At 39.9% G+C, this 12,321-nt stretch overlaps 1 protein-coding gene across 4 annotated transcripts in view; it reads left to right on the forward strand.

Moving 5' to 3' along the window:
• LOC100243153 (zinc finger CCCH domain-containing protein 16) overlaps positions 1-12,321 on the forward strand; it is a 33,706-nt gene that overhangs the window by 6,520 nt on the left and 14,865 nt on the right. For 2 of the 4 annotated variants that reach the window (XM_010656728.3, XM_010656726.3), the window contains exon 3: positions 6,044-6,197. In XM_010656728.3, coding sequence (XP_010655030.1) covers positions 6,154-6,197 — 44 coding nt within the window. In that variant the 5' untranslated portion in view covers positions 6,044-6,153. Of the gene's footprint in view, positions 1-6,040; positions 6,198-12,321 lie in introns of all 4 variants that reach the window. The other 2 variants (XM_010656727.3, XM_019222269.2) reach the window with 2 other exon arrangements.

Here is a 12,321-nt window from a genome sequence, read left to right on the forward strand (position 1 = left end):
AGGTTCATCTGTCTGGCAACAAGGTGGTGGGAGGTGCTCAAATGGGACTAGAGAGATGGAATCCAAGATCGGGGTGTATGGAAGAGGGAGAGATAAGTAAGGAAGTGTGGGTGAGGATATTGGGACTTCCAGTCTCGCTCTGGGTCCCTTCGGTGTTGAGAAAGGTGGGAGACGCCTGTGGTGGATTCTTAGATGTGGATCCAAAGACGGAGAGGATGGAGGAATTAGAATGGGCAAGGATACTAATTAAATCGGACGGCGCGAACACCCCGGGATCGTTGGTGATAGGGATTGAAGAGATCTCTTACTCCCTATCACTATGGTGGGAGTCGGTGCCGGTGCTAAGGCAGGAAGAGGGGAGGAAACGCTGCCTGAGCGATCGGCTACGAGGGGAGGTTAGTGGAGATGCAACTCCACGTGCGGGGTCGAGAGTGAAGGAGAAGGTGGGTGTGGGGATCGAGATGCAGCGTCAGATGGGAGACGGGACGTGCCGTCTGTTGCAGAGAGAGGGTACAGCAGAACGGGTCTTTTCGCATGTGGGCCAGCTGCGGGGGCCCGACTCGTGGGCTGGGTCCGCGGGTCCTAGCAGCTTGAAGAACCAGGCTGCTGGGCCATCTCTAAGCCCAATGGGGGACCAGCTTGGGCTGCGGCAAGACCCAAATTTGGGACGGGCTACAGTTGATGGACTGGGCCAGCTTCAAAAAGGAAAATCCAGTCTCAACCAGGCCCACGATGTGGACAATGGACCCCTTTTAAAGATCTTCTCCCCTGGCCTCACTGATAAGAATAGAAATGTCTTCACGGAGAATGTGTTCATCGATTACAGAGTAGAAGAGATAGGAAGAAGGCAGCAGTCGGTCCCACCATCCCAGGATACAGAGAGGATGCTGGAGGAAGAAGCTGCAAGGTACGGCATTGATGTAAATTTGGGGGGTTTTAGGGTACAAGGGGCTTCTTCCTCTAATTCTCTTTATTTTGGTCGGTCTCCGGAAAAGGAGGGTTACGACCATTCTGGGATGCAAAGGGAGGGAGCTGTGATTGGAAGTGGGTTCCGAAATCCAAATGTAGAGGACCGAATAGAGATAAGGAATGGCTGTTGGGATCTGGTTGAAATAAATAGTGTTGAGCCTTTGGGAAGAAAATTGGGAAGGATGGCAGTCCAGACGGAGCCACAAGAGGGTAGTAAGGAGGACCAACTGAACTGGGAGGAGAGTAGTCTGGTTAGATTCAGCCATTTCCTAGGCTTCTCTACGGAAGGATTGGAGGTGGAAATCCTGAACTTTTTGGGCAAAATCAGAAAAAGAAAGGAGAAGATCATAGGTAAAGGTTTTCTGGAGGCCTCAAGATTTGAGAGGGAGCTCAAGAGATTGGAAAGTTCTGTTAACTATGAAAAGGAAGCTAAGAAGAAAGGCCCTATGAAGGGTAGAGGGAACCAGAAAGTAGGTGTCCAATGAATTTAAGAATTTTGAGCTGGAATGTGAGGGGCGTGAATGATAGGCTCAAGAGGAAAATTATTAAGTCAGTGATTAGGAGTCAGAAGGTGGATCTATTCTGTCTCCAAGAGACGAAGGTGCAAGTGATGTCTGATGAGATGGTGAGGAGTCTAGGGTCGGGGAGATACATTGATTGGAAGGTGTTGAATGCTAAGGGGACAGCAGGAGGTGTCATAATTTGTTGGGATAAAAGATCTTTGGAGATTCTGGGGGTGGAAGAGGGCCAGTTTTCCATTTCCTGTAGATTCAGGAATGAGGGTGATGGTGCAATCTGGGTTTTCACGGGGGTTTATGGACCTTTTTCTAGAGAAGATAGGGAGGGTTTATGGGAGGAACTTGGGGCAATCAGAGGATTGTGGGAGGAGCCGTGGTGCTTGGGAGGAGACTTCAACATAACTCTGTACATAGATGATAGAAATAGAACTGGGAGAATTACTTCAGCTATGAGGAGGTTTGCCCAGATCATTGACGAGCTAGGACTCGTTGATATCCCTTTGCAAGGGGGTTCCTTCACTTGGAGTGGGGGGCTCAACAATCAAACGCGGGCTAGACTGGACAGATTCCTAGCAACCCCTTGTTGGTTAGATCAATTTAGTAGGGTTCTTAACAGAAGGCTGCCTCGTCCAACTTCAGATCATTACCCGATTCTGTTAGAGGGGGGAGGGGTAAGGAGAGGTCCGTCTCCTTTCAAGTTTGAAAACATGTGGCTCAAAGCTGAAGGGTTCCAAGAGCTGATAAAGGGGTGGTGGCATGGGATAGAGGTTAGTGGGAGACCAAGTTACAGATTGGCGACAAAGCTGAAGGGGCTGAAACAAAATCTAAAAACATGGAATAAGGAGGTCTTTGGAAGGTTGGAGAAAAACAAAGCCGATGCTCTTCAGCAAGTGGAGTCCTGGGATTCTGTGGAAGAAGTGAGGAGTTTAACAGAGGTGGAGCTAAATCAAAAGAAGGAAGCTAAGGAGAGCTATGAAAAATGGGTGTCAATGGAAGAAGTGCATTGGAGGCAACTGTCTAGGGAATTATGGCTAAGGGAAGGGGATAGGAACACGGGGTTCTTCCACCGCATGGCCAATGCCCATAGGAGAATCAATGCCATGTCCAAAATTATGATAAATGGGGTGAGCTTCACAGAGGATCAAGATATGAGGGAAGGAATAGCAAACGCGTATCAGCAACTCCTTTCGGAAAATCCGGGCTGGAAGGCGGATATAGGGGGCCTTCTTATGAACCAGATCAGTCCCTCAGAAGCGGACGGTATTGAGGTTCCGTTTTCTGAGACTGAAATCTTCACAGCCTTGAAGGGGATGAACGGGGACAAAGCCCCGGGCCCGGATGGATTTACATTAGCTTTTTGGCAAAATAGTTGGGAGACTGTCAAGGAGGATCTGCTGGGGTTATTCAAGGAGTTCCATGATCAGAACTCTTTCATTAAGAGTCTGAATCACACATTTCTGGTGCTGATCCCAAAGAAAGGGGGTGTGGAGGAGTTAGGCGACTACAGGCCAATCAGCTTGCTTGGGGGCCTTTACAAACTATTGGCCAAGGTGCTGGCCAATAGGATCAAAAAAGTTATTGGCAAGGTTATATCTCCTGATCAGAATGCGTTCATCAAAGGGAGACAGATTCTTGATGGTTCCTTAATCGCAAATGAGGTGATAGATTTGTGGCAAAAGAGGGGAGAGAAAGGTATAGTTTGTAAATTGGATATTGAGAAGGCGTATGATAGCATCAATTGGCAATTCTTGATAAAGGTCATGCAAAAGATGGGTTTTGGATCAAAATGGATAGGATGGATGTGGTATTGTATTTCCACTGTCAAATACTCAGTGCTGGTGAACGGGGTCCCAGCTGGTTTCTTCTCAAGCACGAAAGGCTTAAGGCAAGGGGACCCCCTTTCCCCCTACTTATTCATCATGGGAATGGAAGTACTAAGTGTGCTTATCACTAGGGCTGCTGAAGGGGGATTTATTAAGGGCTGCAGAATTTGGAGAGATAGAGAGCAGGCTGTTAAAGTTACCCACCTTCTTTTCGCGGACGACACAATTATTTTTTGTGAAGCCAAGAAAGAGGCTCTCTTGCATCTGGGCTGGGTCCTTTTTTGGTTTGAAGCTGCCTCTGGACTGAAGATTAACTTGGACAAAAGCATGGTTATTCCGGTAGGGGAGGTGGATGGGGTGTTGGATATGGCGGCTGAAATTGGATGTAGGGTGGGGCAACTACCTACTGTTTACTTGGGTTTGCCTCTTGGGGCTCCAAATAGGGATGTTTCCGCTTGGGATGGGGTGGAGGAGAGAACGCGGAGAAGGCTATCCCTTTGGAAACGTCAATATCTATCCAAAGGTGGTAGACTCACTCTTATAAAGAGTACGTTGCCCAGCTTCCCCTTGTATCAAATGTCGGTCTTCCGTATGCCTAAATCAGTGGCAAGAAGGATTGAAAAACTTCAAAGAGATTTTTTGTGGGGCGGAACTAACGGGGGGACTAAGAGTCATCTGGTTAAATGGGAGGCGGTGTGTGTGGAAAAAGAGAAGGGAGGATTGGGGCTAAGGAAAATTACTATCTTGAACAAAGCTCTCCTTGGCAAATGGATTTGGAGATTCGCGTGTGCTAAGGAGGAGTTTTGGAAAAAAGTGCTTGAGGCCAAGTATGGGAAAGAGGAGTTTGGGTGGAGGACAAGGAAGGCAAACGGGGCGTTTGGTGTTGGAGTTTGGAAGGAGATCTTGAAGGAATCCACTTGGTGCTGGGAAAATATGGGGTTTAAGGTGGGAAAAGGTAGCAGAATAAGGTTTTGGACTGACCTTTGGTGCGGTAACAGTGTGCTGTCCCAAGACTTCCCGAACCTTTTTTCCATGGCTGCCCATAGGAATGTCACAGTGGAGGAATGCTGGGATCAGAATACGGGGCAAGGAGGATGGATCTTAGGGCTAGTAAGGGACTTGAATGATTGGGAGGTGGGCTTGGTGGGTAATATTCTAGCTGTGTTGAGGGATTATAGTGTTACTATGGAAGACGATGCGGTTTGCTGGAAGAAGGGTGAAGACGGGCTGTTTAAAATCAAGTATGCGTATAATGTGTTGGCAAACTCTCATGGGCTGGATTTCCCTCATAGCAATGTTTGGGTAGGCAAAGTCCCAACCAAAATTGCCTTTTTTGCTTGGGAAGCTACTTGGGGGAAAGTCCTCACGTTGGATAGGCTGCAAAGAAGAGGGTGGCATTTACCTAATCGATGTTTTTTGTGCGGGTGTGAAGAGGAAACGATCAACCATATATTAATTCATTGTACAGTGGCAAAAGGGTTATGGAATATCATTCTTGCGTTGGGTGGTGTGCAGTGGGTCTTTCCAAATTCTGTAAAGGAGGTCCTTAGTAGTTGGAAAGGCTCTTTTGTGGGGAGGAAAAGAAAAGAAGTGTGGAAGGCCATCCCGTTATTCATTTTTTGGAATATATGGAAGGAGAGGAATAGACTAGCTTTCAAAGGGGGGGTGTTGGATTGTCAGAAATTAAAAACGTCTCTTGTATACATTATTTGGGGTTGGGCTAAAGTGTACATTAATATGGAGTCGAAATCCCTAATAGGTTTCTTGGAGTGGTTAGCCTCCAAGTAGGGCTTGTTTCGTTTTGTTGTTTTTTGAGGGTTGGTAGCTTTGTATACTTCCTGTATGCCTTGAGGCTATTGGCCGTTTTATATATATCATTTGCTTATCAAAAAAAAAATTTATTTTGTCATTTGTTGCATGTTTATATTTATTTTGTCATTTGTTGCATCCATAATATCAACTTTTTCTAATGCAAGTGACATCATTTCTGATAAAAATGCAAGTCATATTATTGTAAGGTGTAAAACAGATGTAACAGAATGTTGTCATGTTATTTGTCATATTTCTATTTTTGAAAATTTTGAATTCTTATTGAGATTTTCTTTCTATATGTATTATTAATAATTACTGAAGTTTTGTGTTGCTAGAAATTTATGTCTCACCAATTTAAAATCCAAATCAGTTGTTTTGATCAAAATAAATAATATTTATCCTTCTTGTAAGAAGTACACATATGGATAGCATTAAATCATCAAATTGTGTATTTGTCTATTTTGTCTTTTATCACATATCAATCAACATTAAATTTAGGTTGTTGATCTCTTTATTTTTACTTTACTGGGATAGTATTTTATCTCAACAAATAATTAACAAAATCATGCCACTTGGTGATCAACAAGTAATGTTTGATGCCAAAGAGACCTATTCAATTGGGTTTATGTAATTTTATCCATGTCATGTGGTGTCGACATGATGGAATTAAAGAGTCCAAGTATCATATTTTACACCTAAAATGAAGTAGGCTTAATAAAGTTAAGATTAATTTTGTTCTCTCTCTCTCTCTCTCTATGTATATATATGTGTGTGTGTGTGTGCGTGTGCGTGCGCGCATGCTGATTTAGTTGTGTATTTCATTTTGGTTTTAATTGTCATTTTCCTATACTTTCTTCTTCTTCTTTATTTATTTAGTTATTACATTTTTTTTCATAACTTTCATATGTTTTCTCCTAGAAGTTGTGTGGGTCAACCCCTCAGAAGGCTTACAAAGTACATTTTTCTGACTGCCCACCAGCAAGCTCAATATAGTAAATGTGCATCATCTTCACATAATATAAAGAAGGAAGATGAATCGCAAGAAAGAACCCTGCAGAAACTTCCAACGTGGCAGGTATTAACTGTTTCATTGTTTAGCTAGTGGGGAACCTGCAGAAGAGGGTCCTGGTTTTAGTATTAATGATTGACTCATCAGGAATGATGGATTTTTTTACTGCTAGGAGTAGAGTCAATTGAAGCTGCAGTTCTCCCCTTGTGCCCAAATTATTTGTTTATTTTTTCTGAGTTAAGAAATAAGATCACTTCCTCCCTGAGAAGCTTAAGTTACTCAGTGCAGCTGTTTTATCCTTGGCATGTATACTGTGGCTGTTCCTTGGTCTAATCATGGGAAGGTTCTATTAGTGAGCTATTTGTGACTGGCTATTATAAATGCTTCTTTCTTTTAACCATTTTTGCTACTAAACAACAATATTTTGGCTGAATTTAATTGAATGGATATTGAATGACAACATTTTATGTTGGACTTGATATTCACAATGCAATATAGATGTGAATTTGTAAATTGATTATTGATATACCTAGAACACTTGTAATTTGACCCGGGGTTCCAGTCAGTTCCATCTGTTTATTTCCGAGTTTTGTGATCTCGACTGCTTCCTTTGGGATCTGGATTCCATGGTTCAAGGTTTTTTGCTTTTGAGGTTTGAGTTTGGTGTCCATGGTGGGAAACATTTGAGACGCCAGCAGGGGTGGAAGTTTTTGGAAAAGCACAGAAACCTTCAATCTAACTAATCACTGACTCAAAATGGTGGACTTTGTCTACTAGTAGCTAGTATGTTTTAAAATATGGTTTGATTATAAAATTGTTTTGCACAATTACTATCGGAATCTGAATTTATAATTTGATCCATAAATTAACTGTAAAGGGATATTTCAGCAAGTATCTTAAGTATTTAACAGTAACTAGACATGTTATGAGACCTATTGCCCATTCTAGCAATAGAATATCAACACATAGTTTGGACATTGTGGTGGAGATAGCTGCTGAAAGGAATTTTTCTTATATGGGCTCGTCTTTTATAATTAAGGATCTTAAAGGGGATTTGGTATTTTATCCTGTTGCCTATTCTAGCAATAGAATATCAACACATAATTGAGACAATGTGGTGGAGATAGCTGCTGAAAGGAATTTTTCTTATATGGTCTCTTGTCCTTTATAATTAAGGATCTTAAGGGAGATATGGTATTTTATCACAAATGGACAACATTCTTCTATATGTCCTGTTATGTGTTTGATACATAATTTTTATTGTCTTTTACTTGTACTCAAAGTTTTCGAAAGTGCACTTTAGGTGTGCCTCAAGGCAAGGCTTTCCCAAAATGCATCAAGGTGGAATAAATTCAGCAATAACCATTAAATGTGTAGACTTTAGGGGTTGAGGCAGTGATTAGGAGCGCCTCAAGCGTGCTTTTGGCACATGAGGTGCACTAATGGAGACAAGTGGCAACCACCTTTAAAAGTTTACCAAATGTGCATAGGAATGGGCTCCAAGGTCTAAGCTTTAATTTGACATTCTTTAGATGATAATGGGCTTAGCTGGGATCTTATATAATTCACTATGGGTCAACCTAGAAGTACTTTCTAAAAATCAAATTACGGGCCTAGTCAATGGTCATAAGTTACTATTTTTTAGTCATTAATATTGTCATTTTTCATGAGTCTTTAATGTGGTTTAGTAGTCAGTCCAAGTTTTCATTATTTTCAAGTTGTAGACTAGTTCCAAGGATTATGAGTCCCTAAAGAAGTTCTATATAGTAGTTGATTTGTCTTTTTAAGCCTCAATGAATGAATGATAAAAATTTCCAACAATCACTGTTTTCTTTGTGTGATACAAAGAGCACTTGGGTGTGAAGCCTAAAGGTTTTTGGGAGTGATTCTTAGAGTTCTTTCAGCTGCACTACTACTCTCCTTGCATTTCACTTTCTTGACTTGCATCAATGTTAGTATTAGAGCAAGGTTGAGATCATGATTATATGATTTGGAAGGAGTTTTAGGGGAAGATTAATTGATAGCTAGCATGATGAAATACTAATATGGATGGTGGGTCAGCTTGATCGCTGAATGTGTTGAGATCATGACTACATGATTTGGAAGGAGTTCCAGAGGATGATTAACTGATAGCCAGCATGATGAGGTACTAATTTGGATGGTGGATTAGCTTGATAACCTCCACATCTGGCTAAGTTACATCAAGACTTGAAAATCTTTGCCCATGAATGATTTATCACATGTTGAGCAAGGGGAAACATCTTAGGATAACGATTAGGAAAATGCGGAAGAGCAAGAGGTCATTCAAGCACCACAACACCCTATGTCTAAATGGGCTAGAGGATTACTTGAAAGAAGATATGAAGCTTGTGACATTATTGGAGATATCACAAAAAAAGTGAAAGTGGAGGTTTTTGATTCTGAACAGAAGGTGGATCCTACTCAATTTATTGATTGGCTAGCTGAAGAGTGTTTTATTTGGCATGACATGATTGATGATTGAAGAGTGAGGTTTGTTAGAATGAAACTTGCAGGCTTAGCAAAAGTTTGGTGGACAGGTGTTGAAGGAGATATTAAAGGATGGGCTACTACCAATCAACGCATGGCAAGAGATGGAGGCTAAGCTTCAAGAGAAATACATGCTTACAAATTACTGTGATATTTGTGACTGACTCATTAATTTGATGCAGAACAACATCCTTGTTGATTATATGCAAAAGTTTGATGAGTTAAAGACAAAGAGTCAAATAATAGAAGACCCTCGACAAACACGTGCAAGATTAAAAGCTGGACTAAGACTTGAAATATTAAAGCAGGAGTTGTTGCATTAGCCATTGTACGCTTGGAATATGCTTTTCAAGTTGCATTAAATATGGAGGAATACCTGGGATATCGATTCAACTGGAAGTCGGGAGTTACCACTATGAAATCTGCATATAAGAAGCTTTGTGACACAAGTTGTAGTATGAGGAGATCATCTCAGCCATTTAATCTACTTGCAGGTCTAAGCCATCTTCTTTTCAAATCGTTGATCCTAAGGGTAAGGGTATCAAATGTTTCAAGTGCCAACAACCAGGTTGCATAGGGTACCATTGTCCAAAAAAGAACTTGCTTATTGGGTTGGAGCATGAGGAGGTACTAGAATAACAAAAGGATGAGTGGAGTGAAAAGTCATTTGACTATGGAGTCTGATCCTGTCGACGTAGATGAGGAGGAAGTGGACATTTTAGTAGCTTCTATTGTGAGATGTATTCTTGTAGCCCTTGAAGTTAGAGAAAGATTGATGCCGAACATCTATTTTTAAATTGTTGGTCCAATGAGGAACCAATCTTAGAAACTCATTATTGATAGTGGCAATCACATGAATGTTTTCTCAACCTCCACAATTGCGTGTCTTAAACTTCCTGTTGAGCCACACCCACAACCATACAAAGTAGCATGGATAAATAACATGTCTATTCTACTAAATCAACAGTGTCTTGTCTCTCTTTCTTATGGTGTTTATAGAGATTCCATTTGGTGTGATGTGATCCCTATGCAAGTAGCACATATCATTCTTGGTCATCCTTGGCTTTATGATCGGGATGTGCATTATCATGAGAAAGAAAACACATAGTTTCATGTTCATGAACCAAAAGGTTGTGTTGAAAACAATGACTCTTTCTGAAATAGGAAAATGCCAAATTCAAAAGTCAACAAAAGTAGTTGAGGGCATGAAGAGTTCTCTTCATATTCTTAGTAAGAAGACGTTTCAATATGAAAGCAAGGAAAATGAGGTTTTATATGCTGTGGTGATGAAAGAAGTCAACTTGCTAGATGCTGGCAACATTTCCTCTATACCTAACAAGGCCACTCAACTGTTCAATGACGTTTCAGATACAACTAATAGAGTTGCCTAGTGAACTTCCTCCACTTGGCAACTTCAACATACTATAGACTTTATACTAGGATATTAGTTGCATGATCTTCCCACCTGTTATACGAATCCAATTGAATATGTAGAGCTTAAAAGACAAGTGAAGGAGCTGCTATCCAAGGGATTTATTTGCGAATATCTAAGTCCTTGTGCTTACCTTATTAACCCTAAAAAAATATGGTAGTTGGTGCATGTGTGTAGACAATTGTGCAATCAATAAGATAACTATCAAATATCGGTTTTCCATTCCTTGAATTGATGATATGTCGGATATGATGGCTGGTTCTTGCATCTTTTCGAAGATAGATCTGAAGAGTGGGTACACCAAATATGGTTGAGGCTCAAGGATGAGTGGAAAATTGCTTTTAAAACAAAGGATGGTCTTTATGAGTGGCTGGTCATGCTTTTTGGCCTCTCAAATGCTCCTAGTACATTTATGCTCATCATGAATCAAGTATTTCAACCATTTATTGAAAATTTCTAGTTGTTTACTTTGATGGCATTTTAATTTATAGCAAGATTAAGGTAGATCATGTTTCCCATTTGCGACTAGTCATGAGAATTCTTTGACAAGAGAAGCCCTACCTAAACTTGAAAATTTTTTCCTTCATGACCCCAACTATTGTGTTCCTAGGTTTTGTTGTTTTAGCCAAGGGGTAAGAAGTAGACCCTGATAAGGTAAAATCCATCCTAAAGTGACCAATTCCTTGCATATTGCTAGAGCTATGAAGTTTTCATGGGTTGTCAAAATTTATCGATGTTTCAAAACAAGTTTCAGCATTGTTATGACTTCTATGACCGATTGTATAAAGAAAAAGCAATTTGTTTGGACCAAAGCGACAACAAAGGCTTTTGAAGAAATAAAAAAGAGGTTAACTGAAGCATCTGTTCTTTAACTTCCTGATTTTTCAAAAGTATTCAAAGTAGTTTGCATTGCATCAAATGTGGGAATTGGAGGTGTACTTAGTCAGGAAGGGCATCTTGTTGCATTTTTTAGCAAAAAATTGAATGAAGCAAAGAAAAATACTCACTCTCGAAGAATTCTATGCAATGATTCAAGCTTTGCACTATTGGTGTCATTATTTGATTCCAAAGGAGTTTGTTTTATATTCTAATGAACCTTGGCAAGAATGTTTCTAAATGCTGCACATGTCAACTATCAAAGGGAAAGAAGAAAAATATAGGATTGTACATGCCACATGAGCCATGGCAAGACCTAAGCATGGACTTTGTCCTTGGTTTGCCAAAAACTTTTAGGCTCCATGACTCCCTATTTGTCATATTATATCATTTCTCTAAAATGGTGCACTTTATCTAGTGTTCAAAGACTTTAGATGCTGTGTAGCCTAGTTGTTTATAATTTCATGAATATAAGAAATATAGAATACCAAATACTATTAAAACAAAAATGAATTATAAATGGTATAATAAAAATAAGATGTACATGTAACCAAGTTCAAGCCCTAAAACAAAACCCAAATAGATTTAGAAATGTGTCAATTTGAGCCCAATGCAAACAGTTTGGATTGGTGGGTTTCACTGATAAGGTCCAATGGGGCATGAAGGGAGATGATTGAGGATCTTGGAACTCGCCTTAATGAAAAGTAGCTGTCAACTGTTATGCAACAAATAAATGTTCATATGAGAAGGCATAAGAGATTCTCATATCTTCTTAGGAAAACTTAAGTCCTCATTATTAGAGAAGCCTTCTTGAACTGTCAATGTTTTGGTTGAAATAATAATATCTTTGAGAAATGTTATAGCAACTCTTCATTACTTGGCCAACCTTTCTTGTTTTATTTTGTCCTTTGCATCTTTTATGCCCTGTTTGGCAACTATTTTTTAAAATAGTTTTTAGTTCTATAGAATAAAAAAAAAAACAAGAAAACATTTTTAATAACCAAAAAACAAGAAAGAGTTTTTTGTTCTTAGAAACAGAAAACATGGTGTTTTCAAAGAACATGTTTTAGTTGTTTTCGCATGTTTTCTAAGGGTTGTTTTAAAAAACAATTATATGAATGTGAAGTGTGATTAAAAATAAAGCACTATAGATAAAAGTTATTTTAAAACATAGAAAACTAGTTCAAGTTCCCGAACAAACTTTTGTTTTATACAACATCATAGAATAGTTTTCAAAAATTGTTTTTTGGAACTTTTTCGATAACACTTCCCAAACGGAGCCGTTGTCGTTTTTCCCTTTTAGAAAGGCTCTTCCTTCTCTTTCTTCCTTCTTCAATACTTTTCATTATATTCTCTTTTAAAAAACAAATGATC

Source organism: Vitis vinifera, chromosome 9 (genome assembly GCF_030704535.1).
Source record: "Vitis vinifera cultivar Pinot Noir 40024 chromosome 9, ASM3070453v1".
Classification (NCBI taxonomy): domain Eukaryota; kingdom Viridiplantae; phylum Streptophyta; class Magnoliopsida; order Vitales; family Vitaceae; genus Vitis; species Vitis vinifera.